Source organism: Dipodomys ordii, unplaced genomic scaffold (assembly GCF_000151885.1).
Source record: "Dipodomys ordii isolate 6190 unplaced genomic scaffold, Dord_2.0 Scaffold75, whole genome shotgun sequence".
Classification (NCBI taxonomy): Eukaryota; Metazoa; Chordata; class Mammalia; order Rodentia; family Heteromyidae; genus Dipodomys; species Dipodomys ordii.
The window spans coordinates 6,235,000-6,255,166 of record NW_012267291.1 but is presented as its reverse complement, the minus strand read 5'-3'; the positions used below and the strand labels follow the sequence as shown (position 1 = coordinate 6,255,166).

Genomic DNA, 20,167 nt, shown 5'->3' with positions numbered 1-20,167 from the left:
TCCGGTCGTGGGGCCTGAACTCTGGGCCTGGGCGCTGTCCCTCAGCTCTTCAGCTCAAGGCTAGCGCTCTACCACTTGAGCCACAGTGCCACTTCCGGATTTTTTCTTATGTGGTACTGAGGAATCGAACCCAGGGCCTCATGCATTACAAGGCAAGCGCTCTACCACTGAGCCACCTTCCCAGCCCTAGATAACATCTTAATAAATTTAAAAGTTAAACTTACCAAGTTTTGGTAAAAACACACAGATCAGATTATTACTTTTCATTTTTCCTTTTTCTTTTTCTTTTGCTGGTCCTGGGGTTTGAACTTGGGGCCTGGACACTGTCTTTAGCTTCATTTGTTCAAGGATCATATTTTACCACTTTGAGCCACAGCTCCACTTCCAGTTTTCTGATGGTGAACTGGAAATAAGAGTATCACAGAAATTCCTGTTTGGGCTGGCTTCAAAACGTGATCCTCAGATCTCAGCCTCATGAATAGCTGAGATTACAGGCATGAGCCACCAATGCCTAGCTAGATTGTTAATTTTCTACCTAAAATATCATAAGATATTTTAGATATTCATTCTAATTTTTTTTTTTTTTTTTTGGTCAGGCCTGAACTCTGGGCCTGGGCGCTGTCCTTTAGCTCTTCAGCTCAAGGCTGGAGCTCTGCCACTTGAGCCACAGTACCACTTCTGACTTTTTCTGCTTATGTGGTGCTGAGGAATAGTACCCAGGGCCTCAGGCATGCAAGGCAAGCGCTCTACCACTGAGCCACCTTCCCAGCCCTCTCATTCTAATTTTTATTATTTATTTTTGACAGTTCTGGAGCTTGAACTCAGGGCCTGGCCACTGTCCCTGAGTCTCTTGGTGCTACTTGAGCCATAGCGCCACTTTTGGCTTTTTCTGAGTAGTTAATTGGAGATAAGAGTCTCGCAGACTTTTGTGCTTGAGCTGGCTTGGAACTGTGATCCTCAGATCTCAGGCTCCTGAGTAGGTAGGATACAGGCATCACAGGCACATAGCTTTCCAATAAGTTGTATCCATCCAAGGAAAGGGTGAAGAGGTAGATTTTGTTTGTGTGTGTACACGTGTGTGTGTGTGTGTGTGTGTGTGTGTGTGTGTGTGTGTGTTGGGATTTGAATTCAGGGCCTCGTGTTCTTGCTTACCTTTTTCCTCTCATGAGTGGTGCTCTACCACTTAAGCCACTCCTTTACTTCTAGCTCTTTTTGTTGTTGGGTTTTTTGTTTTTTGGTTTGTTGGGGGTTTTTGCCAGTCCTGGGGCCTGATCTCGGCCTGGGCACTGTCCCTCAGCTCTTCAGCTCAAGGCTGGCCCTCTACCATTTGAGCCACAGTGCCACTTCCGGTTTTTTTTTTTTTTGCTTACATGTGCTGAGGAATGGAACCCAGGGCCTTATGCATGCAAGGCAAGCACTCTACCACTGAGCCACCTTCCCAGCCCCTGTTGTTGTTGGTTGTGGGGCTTGAACTCTGGGCCTGGGTGCTGTTCCTCAGCTCTTCAGCTCAAGGCTAGTGCTCTACCACTTGAGCCACAGCCCTACTTCCGGTTTTTTCTGCTTATGTGGTGCTGAGGAATCAAACCCAGGGCTTCATGCATATGAGGCAAGCGCTCTACCACTGAGCCACCTTCCCAGCCCCACTTCCAGCTTTTTGATGGTGAATTGGAAATAAGAGTCTCATGGTCTTTCCTGCCCAGTCTAGCTTTAAACTATGATCCTTAGATCTTGACTTCCTGAGTAGGTAGGATTACAGGTGTGAGCTTTCAGTGCCTGGATAAAATGACAGTTTGCCAGTGGGAATCTGCACTTGGAATACGCTTCAGTGAAATTACCTTCAGCAGATATACACTAAGCAGGCAGTTATCCAGTCTCAAAAAATGTCCTGTAAGGAACTGGGTGCTAATCATGTCAGAGGGAAACACTTGGCTTTGTGGGACAATTTGTTAATGGGATGGCTAGAATTTGTGTAGATTTCTGCATCCAGATTAACTAGCTGTAAACCTCTACCACAGTGAGATCCCTATAAACAGATCAAAACTGAGTGATCAAGTCTATTTTTAAACTTAAAAAATAAGGCTACTGGGACTGGGAAAGTGGCTCAGTAGTAGAGTGCTTGCCTTGCATGCATGAAGCCCTGGGTTCCATTCCTCAGCACCACATAAGCACAAAAAGCTGGAAGTGGCGCTGTGGCTCAAAGTGGTAGAGCGCTAGCCTTGAGCTGAAGAGCTGAGGGACAGCGCCAAGGCCCAGAGTTCAGGCCCCACGACTGGCAAAAAAAAAAAAAAAAAAATAGGCTGCTATCTGCCAAGAAAAACTCATAGATGAAAGTACTTTATGTAGAAAGAACTAAGACAAGTCACTATGTTTGCCTTAAGAGGTTTTAAAATTCTCTGTGCCCTGGAGATTGATGTGCCAACATAGGCATCAGCTGAAGACCCAAGGGCAGCCGAGTCAGTCTTGGCCAGCTGGCCCTAGTACATGCAGTCTCCCACAGGCAGTGACTCAGCAGGTTGCCTGGGGGTGTCAGGACGCTCTCTCCTTGGAAGTGAGCTTGCACACAGGCTTTTGGTGGCCTGATAGTTTCTGAGCAAAAGACTCATTCTCTTCCATACCACCAATCCAGGGTTATCCAGGCCCTTTGATGGTGGTTCCTGAGTGGAGCCCATAGAGATTCTAATGAGCCTATGTCCTAATCCTGGGGAAGCTTTGATGGTGTCTCTGTGCTATTTGTATAGGATATTTTTGATGATGATAGTGATTTAAAAAGATAGGAGTACTTTAAAGACCTGGACAGCAGGAAGAAGAGAGTATAATTGTAATTTTTGGACCTTGATCAGCTGTGAAGCACAGGTGGATTCCTGCAGTATCTGTGTATTGGGCATCTTCAATTGGACATTGTATCAGCGACTGCTGTACAAAGCTGAGCCTTTCCCTCATTGGAGAGACAGGGTTGGTTAACTAGTTCCAGAGATAAATGGAGAAATGCAGCTGGGCATTGAGAGCAGAGCAGAACTTGGCTGCTCAGGGACCAGGATCAAGGAAGGTTTTTCTCGGGAGGAGTGATGGAAACTCTCCATGTCCGTGACACTCTCCATGCCTGTAAACTCTCCCTGCCTAAGTGACTGGAACTCAGGGAAGACAGACAGCCAGCTGCCAGAGGAGCTCAGAGGCCTCCTGGGTCCAGCCAGGATTCGGATTTTCTCTTTCTTTTCTTTTCTCTTCTTTCTTTCTTTCTTTTTCTTTCCTTCTTATTTTCTTTCTTCCTTTCTTATTTTCTTTCTTCCTTTCTTATTTTCTTTCTTTCTTTCTTTCTTTTTGTTGTTAATGTTGTTGTTGTTGGGCTTGAACTCTGGGCCTGGGCGCTGTCCCTCAGCTCTTCAGCTCAAGGTGAATGCTCTACCCCTTGAGTCACAGCACCACTTCCAGTTTTCTGGTGGTTTATTGGAGATAAGAGTCTCATGGAGGTTCCTGCCCAGGCTGGCTTTGAACCTCAATCCTCAGATCTCAGCCTCCTGAGTAGCTAGGATGACAGGTATGAGCCACAAGCACCTGACCAGGGTTAGGATTTATCTACAGTCTGAATATAAGTGGGAATATTGGAAGCATTAGAGAAAGGAGGGAAAGGGCTGGAAACACTTGGGAGGTGGTGTGGGAGACAAGGATGGGAGGGAAGCAGGGAGTGGAGTAACAGGCACTGCAACACTACAGTGGGGGTGGGTAGAGGAGCACTCAGGTGTCCAGCCCACAGCACTGGGAGGTCATGGTGCCTTTGCCTTTGCTGACTAGGCTAGCTTCTCTAACTGTTTCTTTGCTGTCTGCTCTTTCAAACAGGGTAACTTCTTTCAAAATATTGGTTCCATCACCCTGTTTGCTGTTTTTGGTACGGCGATCTCTGCTTTTGTAGTAGGTGGAGGAATTTATTTTCTGGGTCAGGTAAGGAAAACCTTTTTGAAAGTCACTGAAATTCTATAGTGCAAGCTGGTGGGTGGGGCTTGTGGTGGGAGGAGGCGCCCTCCTGGGAAGAAAGCTCTTCTCAGCCTTCACTGCTACTGCGTGGCAGAAGCAACTGAGGGTTGTTCTAGGTGTCCCAAGAACTGTGCTATCTGGAATTGAGTGATTCTTTTTCTCTTTATTTCCCCAAATACATGATTCTATCTGCAAACCAATACTTTCTTAAATTGGAACACCTAAAAACAAGTCAGAGTTTCCAAATAACAACACCACCTCTGATGTTGGGCAGACTGAATCAGAATATGAAAGTTGCTCTTTAATAAAGTGAGTGTTTTCAGTGGATGACGATTCTGAATCTGATCACTCAGTTCTGTAGAATTCATATCTCTGGATTTTCCACCTTTGGAAACGATTTTGCAGTGGCACGTTGGGTGCTGTACATTCTACTGTGAGTTAATTTGCTTTAGCTTGGGCTAAACACTAGGAAGGTATTGTCTAGATTCGCATTCTGCATGTCCCTGCACAGCCCACTTCTTTTCCTATTAGTTCAGTGGCAGAAAGTTGAGGCCAGGTTGAAATCGGTCACCCAGTGATGGCAGATAGCTCTTAGTTTGGCAGCCATGTTGTTCTTTTGCTGGCCAGAGCCATCCCAGCTGGCATTTGCCTCCCTGCTGCCTCCACGGCTCCAGGACAGATGTGTCGTGCCACTTTCTTCATTGCTCAGCTTCTAGCATCAAGGAGAATGTACTGTAGAGAGGGAGGCTGCAGCTTCAGCCTTGTGTCCCATACCTGGGCCACATGGTGCCATGCACTTCTCACTAGAACATGTGAGTTTTCTTTAGTTTTCCAATTTGGGGAGTGAAGATGAATGTCCTTATTAGTTATTAATAAAGCACTAATGGCATTTCAATCTTCTTGGCTGTTCTCCAAGGGGTTTTTTGTGTCTGTGTGTTTGTGTGTTTTATTTTACAGGCTGATGTAATCTCTAAACTCAACATGACAGACAGGTAAATCTTTCACACTGTAACCCTTGCAACTGCTGTTTAGACTGGGACGTTTTCCTTACATTGCTTCCCGGGTGTGGCCCTTCCTTTGTCCCTTTGCTTGCCACGTTCTGATGTACAGTCCATTCTCGAATTAATTTGTCACTGAAGTGAATCAAATTCGATGGGGAGTGTGGAAGCCCCTAGGCAGAGCATGTTGTTTAGCAACTCCTCCCCCATGTACACACACTGCACCATAGTCCTCTGGTTAATGCTGAGAGTCAGCCTCAACTGACTCTGCAGCCTTCTCTATAACCACCATGGAAGGTGGGCTTCTTGTTGGTGGAGTTGAAGGATGAGAGGGTATTCACTTGTGGGAGGAGGGCTGTTGTAGTAGATGGCCTTTAGACCTTCAGGGCCCCTGTGAGTACGGGCAGGCAGCTGCTCTCTACAGGATTTAGTCCAGAAATTGTCTTAATTGGCTTAACAAGAAGCATCCTAGGCAGCTGTGGGTCTAGATACCAGCTCTAGGTCTGAAAAAGGCCCCAGACCAAGTGTGCCCTCCCTGAACACATACCACCTTGCTGTGTGTTCCTGTGTCTACCATCATTACCTGCTGTGATCTTGTGGTATGGCTGGGTGTTCTGTCTCAGTCCTACATGTGGGGTGGCCAGAGCTTTAGTCTTTTTTTGTTTCTCTTGTCTGGTACTTGGGTTCGAACTTAGGGCCTCTTGCTTGCTCCGCTTGCTTGCTTGACTGGTACTCTACCACCTGAACAGGCTTTTTCCTAGTAATTTTGGAGATCGAATCTCAGGGACATTTCTTTCCAGGTTGGCTTCAAACTACAATCTTCTGGATCTCAGCCTCCTGAATGGCTAAGATTACAGACATGAACCATAGGCATGACAAGGTCTCCCTGTGTAGCCCAGGGTGACCTTTAACTCTGTCCTCCTTCCTCTGAACTCTATCCCCTAGCACTTTGATTACAGCATGTACCACCATGCCCTGCCAAGAGCTTCAGTCTTTAGCTGCATCCTGGGAAATGTTCTTCTTTTTTTTTTAATTGTGAAAATAACATACAGAGGGGTTACAATTACATGGGTAAGATAGATAATGAGTACATTTCTTATCAAGCATTGTTGCCTCCTCTTTTGTTTTTGTTTCCCCTTCCCATCCCCTCCCCTGGAAATGTTCTTCTGATAACAAGTCTGATCCCACTCAAACCACACTAGTCCACATCCTCTGCCTGAGACACACCCTCTGCTTGTTTTTATAAGGAAGTTCTGACATAAAAACAAGTAGCCCCCCCCCCCCACCACTGGTGGCTCACACCTATAATCCTAGCTATTCTGGAGGCTGAGATCTGGGATTGCAGTCCGAAGCCAGCCTGGCCAGGAAAGTCCATGAGACTCTTATCTCCAATAAACCACTAGAAAACTGGAAGTGGCGCTGTGACTCAAGCGGTAGAGCACTCGCCTTGAGCTAAAGAGCGCAGGGACAGCTCCCAATCCCAGAGTTCAAGCCCCACGACCAAAAAAAAAAAACAAGTAGCCAAGCCAGGTGCTGGTGGCTCACGCCTGTAATCCTAGCTACTCAGGAGGCTGAGATCTGAGGATCGAGGTTCAAAGCCAGCCTGGGCAGGAAAGTCTGTGAGACTCTTAACTCCAATTAGCCACTAGTAAACCGGGAATGGTGCTGAGGCTCAAGCCGTAGAGCGCTCGCCTTGAGCTGAAGAGTGCAGGGATAGCACTGAAGCCCAGAGTTCAAGCCCCACGACCGACAAAAAAAAAAAAGTAGCAGGGCTGGGAAGGTGGCTTAGTGGTAGGGTGCTTGCCTCCCATGCATGAGGCCCTGGGTTCAATTCCTCAGCACCACATACACAGAAAAAGCCAGAAGTGGCACTGTGGCTCAAGTGGTAGAGTGCTAGCCTTGAGCTGAAGAGCTGAGGGACAGCACCCAGGCCCACAACTGACAAAAAAAAACAAAAAAACAAGTAGCCAATGTGGCATTACTGTCCCATGGAGCTAGAGACAAAGCAGAATTGGTGCCTGGTATTTCTAGATATTCTGTAAATAGAAATGTCTGCAACCCATCAAAAGTACAGGAAAGTGTTACAGCATTCATACTGCAACTGTTTGGGGACAATGGGCAAGAGATGCAGATGGTGCTGGATATGTTTTTGTGAAGTTGTGCTTAGACAAGCAGGACAGAGCTAGGCAGTGTTTCTCTGGCCTTGTGCAGACAGACTCTCCCTTTCCTTCTGGAAGGAGACTGTCCTGTGGGCAGGGACCGCTCTAGACTACACATCCACATCCTCAGGATGGCAGAGTTGTCAATAGAGGAGGGAGGAGGACATGGCCACAGGCCTCTGCTGCTGCTGAAGGGTGACCATGCTCCTCTCCCTACTTGCCACATGGACTTGTGGCCTAGCATTACTAAGTGTTTAAAAAACTAAAAACATGGGCCAGATGCTGGTGGCTCACGCTTGTAATCCTAGCTACTCAGGAGGCTGAGCTCTGAGGATCAAGGTTTGAAAACAGGTTGGGCAAAAAATTCTACAAGATTCTTTATCTCCAATTAGCCACCAAAAAGCTAGAAGTGGAGATCTTGCTCAAGTGGTAGAGCACCAGCTTTGAGCAAAAAAGGTAGGGGACAGAGTGCCTGGGCCCTGAGTTCAAGCCCCTTAGTATCAGCACAAAAACAAAACAAAAAACCAGTTCAGGGTAGGAGAAAAACAAAGGAAGGGGGTAACAGTGCTCAATAGGAAATGTACTCATTACCTTACTCATGTAATTGTACAGTATCTTTACAATAAAAAATATTTTAAAAACAAAACAATTCAACTAGAAGCTGGACATCAGAGTCTTTCCCTGTGATACTTGCCACTTGGGAGGCTAGAATCAGGAAGACTGAAGTTCTAGGTCAGCTCAGGCAGAAGAGTTCTCAAGACTCCTTCTCAACCTGTAGCTGGACACAGTGGTGTGTCTCTCTGCCATCGTAAGCCATGTGGGAGGCTGAGACTAGGAGGAATAGTTCCAGTCCAACCTGGGCAGAAAGATCTGAGAGAGGGAGACTCTGTCTCAACAGAAAGAAGCTGGATTTGGCAGCAGCATCTCAGCAGCCTAAAGTTAGGTGATCATAGACCAGGTACCAGGAAGCCTGACTCTTATCTGGAAAAAAAGAGGGGGGGGTAGGGAGGGAGGAAGAAAGAGAGAGAAAGGAGGAAGAAAGGAAAGAAAAGAAAGAAAACAACATACAGCAAAAACAGGACTTAAGGTATGGGTCAGTGGTATGATACCAGCCGAGGAGGCTCAAAGCGGTGAATTCAGCCTTCGTACTGCTGAAGTAACAAAAATAAAATCAAAAAAAGAAAAAAAATGAACCAAGCTCCTATGGCTCACATCTATAATCCTAGCTTCTCAGGAAGTTGAAATCAGAGGACTGAAATTTAGAGATAACTTGGGCAGATAAATGTTTGAGAACCAGCAAAAAGCCAGAAGTGTGGCTCAAATCCAAGCCCCAGTACTGACAATGAAAAAAAAGGAGGAAAGGGAAAGGAAGATTTTTAATTTGAACCTATAGTTTCTGTGTGTGTGTGTGTGTGTGTTTGTGTTTGTGTGTATGTGTGTGTTTCCGTGCATGCATGCATGCATGCACCAGTACTGGGGCTTGAACTTGGCCTTGTATTCTTGCTTGGCTTTTCACTTAAGGCTGGTATTCTACCACTTGAGCCACACCTCCACTTTCAGTGTTTTGCTGATTTGTTGGAGTTAAACTTTTCTACCTGAGCTGGCTTTGAACCAAGATATTCAGATTCCAGTCTCCTGAGTAGTTAGGATAACAGGCGTGAGCCACTAGTGCCCGAGACTTTTGGCTTTTTAAAATGAGGAAGGTGGGAAATGGCACCATAGCTGGCCAAGCTGAGTGACCCTGAGACACAGGCCTATTGAGGACTCAGGAAGCTGATTGGTCAGGTTTCTCCTGTCCAAAATCAGAAATACTCCCCCAATATAGATTCCTAGCGAGAGCTAATGTGATTTACACTGAGGGGAAGTTTCAGGCAACAAGATGAGGTGAGCCGCTCTGTAGAGGGCCACACCGCCTGCTGCCTCAGCGTCCCTGTCCTGCTGTCCGTTCCCACACACACCTTCCCCTGCCCACCCCTCGCCCCAAGCGTCAGCTTCAGTGCTTGTGGTTCCTGATCTTGATTCCGGCCCAGGATACCACAGCCTCTGTGCCAAAGTACGTCACTGCTTTCTGTGCTCACACCTACACAAGCCAGTTTTAAGTAGAAGATTGTTTCATAGTATGTAGGATGAAGTGTCCCCAGGGTGGGGGCTTGGCAGGGTGCCTCCAGGGCCCAGTGTTGAGCACCTTTCCCCGACCATGTGCTGGTCTCAGCCCAGCTCTCACCCCATGAAGCAGTTCTCCTCACCCCATCCAGCCTTCCCTGACTGAGGACCACCTGTCACTAATGACCTGGTCCAACATTGCTGATGGTCTTCACAGTCCACGCTTGGGCCCCAGGCTCACATCTGGAACCCAGTGTAACATCAGTGTGGGAGTATAGCCCCCAGAGGAGAATCAGCATGATGCTCCCAAGACCAGAGATGGGGTGCTGCCTGGGAGAGTAGAGGAGGGCTGGAGGCTCCTCACAGCTCCCCGCTGGCCTGTAGCACAACCGCCTCAGCCTTCACCCCACTGCCATGTCCTCCTCCCTCATAGTCCCTCGTGATGTTGTTCTGGGTGCTGTGGGTGAGGATAAAGGGAAGGAGAGGCCAGCTCTGGGTCTAGGTGGCAGTGCAGAAGGCCTAAGGACTGCAGCAGCCCAACAGGACCTCCTACTGCTGGGGGTGGGGGGTGGGGATCTTCCCTCCCATTTCTGCCAGACTTCCCCCCCCCCCCCGCAAGTGTATTGGCCTGTGTTCTGCAGGTCCCTGGGAGACACCCATAGCAGAAAACCCCTTGGAGCTCAGATGCATGTGATTACCTCAGGGTGGGCTCGAAGGTCCTCAGCCTGGCATCTGCAGGCTCATGTTAATCATTCCAAGGGAGTCTCTGTGGAAGCCTGAAGCCCATTACCGATCCATGAGAGCAGTGTGGCTGGCCAGGCAGTAGATGCTTCCTGCCGGCAGCTCTCCTCTCCTGAGCTGCTCAGTGTGGCAAGACTCACTTCCTGCCCCTGGCTGGTGACTCCAGTACAGTGCCTGGCCTTGAAGCTGTGTGTTTGCCCCATGTGATAGAAGGGCCATGCCTAACCTTTCTCTGAGATGGAGGCCTGATTGCCCATGGACCCCTTGGGTGACAGAGGGATTGGGGTGACTACTTCTGCACGGTGAACTTGCAGGCTTGTGCCAGCAGGGGGTTGAGGGCTTTGCATGCCTGGAGCTGCTGGAGCTGCTGTTGGCTTTGGTACTTTATCTTAGAGGTTGAATGGAGGCTGGGGTTGTTCACAGATGACACTGTGTAGCCTGTGGCAGGTGGCAGAGCAGAGGTCAAAACCAGCAGGTCGTGCCAAGTGCTGGTGACTCATGCCTGTAATCCTGGCTACTCAGGAGGCTGAGATCTGAGGATCATGGTTCAAAGCAGGCCAAGTCCATGAGATTCTTATCTCCACTTAACCACCAGAAAACCGGAAGTGACGCTGTGGCTCAAGCAGTAGAGCACTCGCCTTGAGCTGAAGAGCTGAGGGACAGCGCCCAGGCCCAGAGTTCAAGCCCCATGACCAACCAAAAAAACCCCAAAAGACTAGCAGGTTGTAGGTCATTAGTCCGCTCTAAGAAGTCTGGGCAGTGTGTGATACTTAAGCCAAAGTCTTGTATCCATCACTAGTCAAAGTAAAGTCTCAGTGCTGCTGGTGGAAAACCAGGCTGTTCTAGCAGCTCTTGTAGTCAGCCTTTGCTGTTAGTGGGCGCATACACTATCTTACTTTGGGGCTGGCTACAGTGCATACCTACGTGGTGACAAGAGTTGTTGACTGCATGCTTTACCATGTGGACTGAGCAACACACCTTACAGACCCATCCTGCCTTTTCTCTACCTCCAGCTTTGCATTTGGCTCCCTGATATCTGCTGTGGACCCAGTGGCCACCATTGCGATTTTCAATGCACTGCACGTGGACCCTGTGCTCAACATGCTGGTGTTTGGAGAAAGCATTCTCAACGATGCAGTCTCCATTGTTCTAACCAAGTAAGTGTGGGAGCAGAGACTCAGGTTTCCCCAGTGGCCTACGTAGTTGGTGGCTTAGCCTCTGTGGGACAGGCTCACTGCTGCCTTTCTCCATCTCTGCCCTGGCAAGCCATCTGTGCCATAAGACTATGTCAGGGTTCAGGGAAAGTGGGATGTGGTGGTGCACTCCTATGATCCTGGCAACATAGGCAGGGCAGGAAGCAAGACCTTAGCCTAAAAGTAACCAGTAAAGAACAGGGCAGGAGGTGGCTCAGTGGTATTGCAGCAGCTTAGCAAGTACAAGGCCTTAAGTTCAAACTTCAGTACTGCCAAAAAAAAAAAAAACTTTTTCAAAAGCTAAAAAAATTCCTTTTGAGGGCTCAGTGGTAGAGGGCTTGCCTTGCATGCATGAGGCCCTGGGTTCGATTCCTCAGCACCACATAAGCAAAAAGAAAAGCCAGAAGTGGCGCTATGGCTCAAGTGGTAAAGCGCTAGCCTTGAGCTGAAGAGCTAAGGGACAGCGCCCAGGCCTAGAGTTCAGACCCCACAACCGGACCCAAAAAAAAAAATTCCTTTTGAAAGCTGATATGTTTTCCTTAGCTTTTTTTTTTTTTTTGGGGGGGGGTCTGGTCAGTGTGTGATACTTAAGCCAAAGTCTTGTATCCATCGCTTATGTGGTGCTGAGGAATCAAACCCAGGGCCTCATGCATGCAAGACAAGCACTCTACCACTGAGCCACCTTCCCAGCCCCTGGTTTCCTTGGCTTTAAACTACTTATAGCTTTAATCTGTTACTATGACAATTTATTCTTGTGTTATTTGCTATAGATGCTATATGCACAAGCAGCATGGTGGTAAACTTTGAGGAATGAGAAGCCTGAGCAGGACACGTAGCCTGCAGAATGTTGGAGGCCTGGCTCAAGTGGTAGATGCTGGCTTAACGAGTGCAAGGCTCTGAGTTTAAAAACAGAAACACATTTGAAAAATACTATGCTGAAAATTGCCAGGCCAGCAAGAGTCTGAAGTTAGCTTTTGTTTGTGTGGAGTTCAGAAGCGTAGGAAAGTCTCAGCCACCGCTGTGTGGCAAGAAATCATCAGCGTGAGCCTGCCTGTAGCTAGCAGTGGAGAGGGTTTGGGAGGGACACTGTGTGTACATACATGTAGTTGGCAGTCTGTGCTGGGAACTGGGCAGCCATAACCTTCCACAGCCTTTCCCAAAGACAGCCATGGTGGGATACATATTCAGGAGAGTCTAGAGAAGTTGTATGAAGGCAGACATGTTTTTTGCAATATGTGAGCAAGCTATATTGGAGACATTAATGTCTTTTTACACTAGAATGTATTGAACAACTAATCCACAAGCTGTATACATGTCATTAGCATTAATTTGCCAAGTATTATTGAATTCACTCGAGAGCCATGAGCCATGAACAGTACAGATTCTTCGTTTTTCTTTTCCTTTTGTGCTGGTCCTGGGACTTGAAATCAGGGTCCAGATGCTGCCCCTGAGCTTTTTTGCTCAAGACTAGTGCTCTCCCATTTGAGCCATAGCTCCTTAGTTGCTAGTATTAACTGTCAGGTCTCACATTATAGTCACACAATAGCAACGTCTAGGTTACAGAATGGCTAAGGCATCTGCAGAGTTCAGAGCACTGTGTGCAAGTTATGGGTAGAGAGCCGGCCCAGAGCAGGGAAAGTCTGGCTCACAGGCGGAGAAACCGCTGGAGCGGAGTTTGGGGACTTTGCTTTGGCCAGTTAACCTGGACAAGTGATCTGATGACTTCCTCAGTGTGTCTGCCACCTCTCTGTCTTGAGCCTGAGGGAAGAGGTTTCATCTGGTTGACAGATAAGCAAGAGCTTATCTGATATGATCTGATATAGTTGTGGATGTAATTGTTTATTGCAAAAAGTAAGTTCTTATCTGTGTGCATCCTGGTGTGTCAGCACATGGTGGTTAAGTATATAAGGAAAATGTAGCCACTCTGTTTCAGCCCTTGTATTTACATGGAGTAGTTAGGGGCTGGGAGGTGAGTGGCTTGAGTAATGGAGCACATGCCTGGTGGGTCAAGGACCTCAGGAGTTCAGCCCTAGTGTCGCCCAAAGGAAACTGTCACTTCATAAAATGAGCAGTCAAGGTTAGGCACAGCCATTAATGTGCTGTTCTGTCCATGGAGAGCCAGAGCAGGCCAGGCCTGTCTGCCACACACTGCTCAGGACACTGCAGCCCCACCATGGCTTCCTGCACATCGCCCCAGCTGCACTGACTCAGGGACTGTCCTCCAAGTGCCGTGACTGAGGCGGAATGGTGCTGTTGGCAGCCCTTGGTGTTGACAGAAAGTGTGTGGCTGCACGCTAACCTCTGCACGTGGGCAAGGAACAGGCCGGACAGAGCGTGGACAGAGATGGCCCTGTGGGACTTAGCAGGGTTTTTCTATGAAGGAAGTTGGTCCTGTGAGATCCTACCAGTGGCCTGTCCTTGTGAATGGGCAGGGCAGGGGTCCCGAGCAAGCGGCACAGTGTCGTGGGGGAACATAGCGGGATATTGGCTGGGGCCAGGAAGATGGAGGATGACCCACCAGGAAGTGCCAGGGACATGATCATACTAAGACAGCCTCAGGAAAGCTGTAAGGAAGGAGGTCATAATGGCTGTGGTCTGTAGGAAGACAGGCTGTGGTGGAGAGATCTGAAACATGGCCTGGGAGGAGGAGGGGGTCGGGCGAGAGAGGAATGGAGGGGGTAGGGGGGGGAGGACTGCCATAGCGCAGATAGCTGCAGTTTATGCACCTGCTGGACCCTGTAAAACCAGCAGCTGCATTGACGCCCGCATGGCATCGCTCTGTTGCAGGGAAGGGGCGTTCTTCCTCCTCAGTCCTGCCTTAGCTTGAAACCTCCCGCGGCTCATCACCCAGCCGCTCCATTCCAGCCTGAATTCTTGCCAAAGCCTTTGTTTCAGGTTTTATTGCAGATTTCAGCCCTACCCACTTCACATTGATACCCCTGGTCCTCTGGGTAGGCCTGCCCCTACCTGCTCTCGCTTGCCACTGCCCCCCTCCCCTACCAGATCCCCCTCCTACACCCAAACACTCCCCCACTGTGCTATACAGGCCTGGCTGGCTCCCTGCCTCCTTCCTCCCGCTGCCTCATACTGCCTGTCCTTCAACCTGTGAACTCTTCTTGACCCTAAGCAGCATCGCCTCAAGATCCTTCTGGCCCTTGCCTCCCTGTCCTGCCCCTCCAGGTCCTTGGCAGGGACTTTGCCCTCACCCCTGAACCACAGAAACTGTGGGACAAGAAGGTGAACAAATAAATGTGTGACTGACTCACTGAAGAGCAAGAGGTGTAAAACATTTTAACTTGTATTTTATTTCCTAGCACAGCTGAAGGCTTAACAAGGAAAAACATGTCAGATGTCAGTGGGTGGCAAACCTTTCTACAAGCCCTCGGCTACTTCCTCAAAATGTTCTTCGGCTCTGCAGCCCTAGGCACCCTCACTGGCCTAATCTCTGCATTAATATCCTTTTTGTCTGCAGGCCTTCGGGGCAGGGCAGGGTGGGGTGGGATGAGTCATCTTTATACCCACTTCCCTTGCTATTTCCTCTGTTCCTTAGGAGCCAGGCTTAAAGGCAGATTTTCATGCTGAGTTTTAGCTGTAGAAACTGAACTCGGGGACTTTTTAATTTTAACATGGGACTACTCCCACATCAGGAATGACTTTGGGACTTGTCAGGGCTCCTTGCTTCCCAGAGGACACTGACTCACAACTGTCCTTCCTGCTGCCATACTCACAAAACTGAAAGCTAGTTTTCTTTGGAAATATGAAATTAAAACTATCTGATCAGCCAGGCGCTGGTGGCTCACGCCTGTAATCCTAGCTACTCAGGAGGCTGAGATCTGAGGATCGCGGTTCAAAGCCAGCCCGGGCAGGAAAGACCGTGAGACTCCTATCTCCAATAAACCACCAGAAAACCGGAAGTGGCGCTGTAGCTCAAGTGGTAGAGCGCTCGCCTTGAGCTGAAGAGCTGAGGGACAATGCCCAGGCTCAGAGTTCAAGCCCCACGACCGACAAAAAAAAAAAACAAAACTATCTGATCATGTGTTTATGTGGAAGGATTACAAAAGGACTTGGGGCGTAACCTCTGTGAAGTTATTTACACGGATTTTGTAGTTTTTCTGGCCAGAGAAGGAAAGAGGCCTGCTGAGCCCTGACACCTTGATTGTTGGGGAAAATTCACCAGGATGGAATAGGAGAGGCTCTAGATGGTGCGTGCAGGTGCCTGAGCTGCGTTCCCAGGAGTGAGTGGCCCTGGTCTTCCTTCTAGAGCCGTCCGCTCTCAGAATACCAGAAGACTCCCACTGGCTCCAGGCCTGTTTCTCTGCCATCCTGTTAACATTTTCCCATCTATCCTCTTGTTTAAATCTGACTCAGTAGTCGGCTGACAGCTTCTCCTGTTGTACCAGTAAACAGCATGGCAAGGAGACGGCTTTTCCCACTTGAGTTTTTCCGTCCTTTTTTTTTTTTTTTGTCAGTCGTGGGGCTTGAAGTCTGGGCCTGGGCACTGTCCCTGAGCTCTTTAGCTCAAGGCTAGCACTCTACCACTTTGAACCTCAGCACCACTTCTAGTTTTCTGGTGGTTAATTGTAGGTAAGAGTCTCATGGACTTTCCTGGCTGGGCTGGCTTTGAACCATGATCCTCAGATCACATCCTTAGGATTATAGGCGTGAGCCACCGGTACTCAGCTTTCCTTCCATATTTAGTTTTTTCTTTAGAGCAGTCCAGTGTTTGAGGACTTGAAGCCTGGGTATAGTCTGTGAATGGGGTCCCCATGTGCACAGACTCCTCTCAGGGGGGTGAACTTGCTGGAAAGATAGGTCTTCCACAGGGCCAGAGGCCCAGAGAGCCCATGGGTAGGGGGCAGGCGGTGGCCAGGGCGCGCCGTCCTCCGGCAGCTGTCACAGTGGCCCCATCTGCATTTTTCAAGAAATTCACTTGGCTGATTTTAATTCCCCCAGCATTTGTCTCCACCATTCTCAATTCTCAGTGTTTTAGCACATCCCATTTTTGTGACAACCATGTGTTCACAGGGAAGAAAGTCTATAATGACAAGTTCATCACAGCCCTGGTCAGTTCTGCGTCTTCTGTACTTGTTCACTGGAAGGCAGCTGCTGTGGTTGCCTGTGTGTCCCATCCAGCACCCCTTGGTCCCTTTTCCTTGACGGCCTTCACGTGCTGAAGCACATCGATCTGAGGAAAACGCCCTCCCTGGAGTTCGGCATGATGATCATCTTTGCCTACCTGCCCTACGGCCTGGCGGAGGGGACCTCGCTGTCAGGTAGGCGACTGGGGGCCGGGGGGCCTGGCTGTGGCCTGACCGGCCTGCTTGAAGAGGAGGCGGTTGTTTTAACGAGTCTCCAGAGGCAGAGGCACTGGGAGGGTCCCTCCTGTACTCATAAGAAGACCTGCGTTGCGCTAGATTACACTGCCCAAGGTCGTCTGGAGTTTGCAGAGTAGTGGTCATCTCGACTCAAGATCTGGTGCTCGTCACCTTCCCCTGAGACATTTCCCTCCAAACAGGCCATGCAGAACCACAGGCCAAGGCCAGCAGAGGGGCCAGCATGTGCCCCTCCCACCATGTTAGCAGGGTGGGGCGTATTGGACACAGTATGCCTGATTTTACTTTTTTTCTTCCGCTTTGTGTCATTCCTGAGACTTGAAATTGGGGCCTGGGCACTATCCCTGAGCTCTTTCACTCAAGGTGCTCTGCCACTTTCAGCCACATCGCCACCTCCAGTTTTCCGATGGTTAATTGGAGATCAGAGTCTCATGGACTTTCCTGCCTGGGCTGGCTTTGAATTGTGATCTTCAGATTTCGGCTTCCTGAGTAGCTAGGATTACAGGTGTGAGCCACCAGTGCCTGGCCACATCTCTGTTCTTATTACCGGTATTTTACTCACAGGATCTCCTTTTGGGTCTCCTGTCATGTCTATGCTTTCTCTATATCCCTTACTGTGGGACTGTGCAGTACACTGGACTCATTTTGCCAAACTCCCCCTTTGCCACACTGCCCCCTGCTGACCAGCACCCAGGCTGAGTGAGGGCCTGTGGGCAGGCACGCTCTACCTTCGGCCCCTCCCAGGGGCTTGCAAGGCATGGCAGCCTCCTCTGTGGAAAGAGTGAGGGTTGGGCCCAAATTTCTTACATATGTTTTGTGTTGTTCTTTTTTATCAGTCATATGGTTTGAACTCAGGGCCTGGGCGCTGACCCTGAGCTTTTTCATTCAAGGCTAGTGCTCTACCTCTTTGAGCTACAGTTCCACTTCCGGGCACAGATTTCTTACAAGAACCACCTGGTTCCTCTTGGGCTGACTTTACAGCAGGGTAAGGAGCACAGAGTGCCTTGTAGCAGGCTGGTGAAGGCCAGGAAGCCAGGGCCCATGAGTGCTGGCTGACTCCCTGCCACAGGTAGAGGTTGGCTTCCAGGCCAGCTCTGTGTGTGTGTGTGTGTGTGTGTGCGCGCGTGGGTGCGTGCGTGCATGGGTGCGTGGGTGGGTGCGTGCGTGTGTGTGTGTGTATGTGTGTGTGTGTGTGTGTGTGTGTGGTTTTGCTTCAGCAGTGCTGGAGTCACGCTCCCATATGCTCAGGCTTTACCTGCGTTGTGTCCCTGCCCTGGTGTTACCTTTTGGTGGCAGAGCCTTCATGGTGCTGCTCTCCTGGAGGTCACCTGTACCTATGGAGAGGAGCAGAGGAACCTGACAGCGCAGATCACTCCAGAAGGGGTTGCCACAAGGAACCTGTGCCCTCTGAAACCTGTTTGGTGCTCTTAAGAGCAGGTGAACTGGTCTCCTCCCTGTGTCCCTTTGCCCATCTGGTCATGTGTGTCTGGCAGAAAGCATTCCTAGAGTCTCTGGGGATGAATGAGCAAAGGAATTTGCTCTTTCCTGGTCCTGTGAGTCCTCTGGCACACAGGTGACAGACACCTGCAGCTCTCCTTGTTTCATAAGCCTTGGCATATACAGACAGCTGACAGCCAGTGTCTGAGTCATTCTGTGATATATGCCAAGTTAGCCAGTGAGACTATTTCCCTAAAATGAGAGAAGTGAGGTAAAACATGGCTTATACAATTTGACTTTCAGTTTGTATATTTGGATATCCTGTTTGATTTTTGAAAAAATATCTTGGTTTCCTATATGACATGGAGACTCCTGTCGCAGTGCCGGGCATGGTTCTGTCCTCACAAACATCACCGACAGTACCCAGGACCTGACTTCACACCCCAGGACCAGAAAAACAAAACACAGAAACAAACAAAAAAGCTCTTGCTCTTTTTTTGCCCAGTGCCAGTCTTGGACTGAGATCCTCCTATTTATGTGTCCCACATAATCTGGGATTACAATGTATGCCCCCATGACTGGCTTATTTGTCGACAAGAGGTCTTTTTGCTTGGAGTGACCGTGAACCACGATTCTCCCAGTCTCCTAATATATATATATATATATATATTTTTTTTTTTTTTTTTGGTCCGGTAGTGGGGCCTGAACTCTGGGCCTGGGCGCTGTCCCTCAGCTCTTCAGCTCAAGGCTAGTGCTCTACCAATTGAGCCACAGCACCACTTCCGCTTTTTTCTTTTTGCTTAGGTGGTGCTAAGAAATCGAACCCAGGCCCTCAGGCATGCAAGGCAAGCACTCTACCACTGAGCCATCTTCCCAGCCCCCTAATTTATACTTTTTATGGCCAATCTTTGGTCTTGAACTCAGGGCCTGGGTGTTTGCTGTCCCTGACCTTCTTTTGCTGAAAGCTGATACTCTACCACTTAACCCACAGCAGCATTTTTAGCTTTTTCTGAGTAGTTTATTGGAGATAAGAATCTCAGGGAAGGCTGGGCGCTGGTGGCTCATGCCTGTAATCCTAGCTACTCAGGAGACTGAAATCTGAGGATCACAGTTCAAAGCCAGCCCAGGCAGGAAAGTCTGTGAGAGTCTTATCTCCAGTAAACCACTACAAAACCGGAAGTGGCGCTGTGGCTCAAGCAGGTAGAGTGCTCGCCTTGAGCTGAAGAGCTGAGGGACAGCGCCCAGGCCCAGAGTTCAAGCCTCACGACTGACCAAAAAAAAAAAAAAAAGAATCTCAGGGAGGGCTGGGAAGTTGGCTCAGTGGTAGAGTGCTTGCCTTGCATGCATGAGGCCCTGGGATCGATTTCTCAGCACCACATAAGCAGAAAAAGCCAGAAGTGTTGCCATGGCTCAAGTGGTAGAGCGCTAGCCTTGAGTTGAAGAGCTGAGGAACAGCGCCCAGGCCCAGAGTTCAGGCCCATGTCTGACAAGAAAAAAAAAAAGAATCTCAGGGACTTTTCCTGCGCAGGCTGGCTTCAAACTGCAATTCTCAGATCTCAGCCTCCTGAGTAACTGGGATTACAGGCGAGAGCCAGCGCCTAGCTCCCTTTCTTCTTAAACCCTACTACAGTTCCTTGCACTGGGGGGAGGCCTCCTGTCCATCTGGGTGTCACATGGCGGTGTTGTGTCTGCTCATGCCTCTGTGCTTTGCCTCTCACCCCTCCAGGCATCATGGCCATCCTGTTCTCGGGCATTGTGATGTCCCACTACACCCACCATAACCTCTCCCCGGTCACCCAGATCCTCATGCAGCAAACCCTCCGGACTGTGGCCTTCCTGTGCGGTGAGTCCTCTGTGCTGGGCATCAGTTGTGGCCCTGCCTGGCAGCAAGTACTACACTCCCTGCCCGTGCTCTTCCTCCAACCAGTGGCCATTTTAAGACCTGCTCATCTAAGACATTTGAGACCAGCTTTTCCAAAACTGTCTCCTGGGAAAGTTTCTGATGCTGGGGATTGGGTGAGAAGACCGCATGGTAAAGAGAACATGGGAAACCCTGGCTTGGCCCGTGGAATGCAGTCCCTGCATTTCCACAGTGCCCATGAGCCCCTGCTGAGGGTCCCATGGGCAATGCTGCCCCATGGCTGGGAGCCAAAGACCTGCTCTTCCCAGCAGGCTTCCTATGCCACTGCCGCCTCTCCACCTCCAGCTCTGTCTCCTCCTCCCCCTCCTCCTCC

The 20,167-nt window shown here is 49.4% G+C and overlaps 1 protein-coding gene across 3 annotated transcripts in view; it reads left to right on the top strand.

Moving 5' to 3' along the window:
• Positions 1-20,167, top strand: part of Slc9a8 (solute carrier family 9, subfamily A (NHE8, cation proton antiporter 8), member 8) — a 62,901-nt gene that overhangs the window by 34,144 nt on the left and 8,590 nt on the right. For all 3 annotated transcript variants that reach the window (XR_001175365.1, XM_013024346.1, XM_013024345.1), the window contains 6 exons: positions 3,835-3,936; positions 4,927-4,961; positions 10,984-11,127; positions 14,478-14,616; positions 16,331-16,436; positions 19,660-19,776. Coding sequence is in view for 2 of the 3 variants with exons in the window: in XM_013024346.1 (XP_012879800.1) it covers positions 3,835-3,936; positions 4,927-4,961; positions 10,984-11,127; positions 14,478-14,616; positions 16,331-16,436; positions 19,660-19,776 (643 nt within the window). In the remaining variant the exon portion in view is untranslated. The remainder of the gene's footprint in view (positions 1-3,834; positions 3,937-4,926; positions 4,962-10,983; positions 11,128-14,477; positions 14,617-16,330; positions 16,437-19,659; positions 19,777-20,167) is intronic.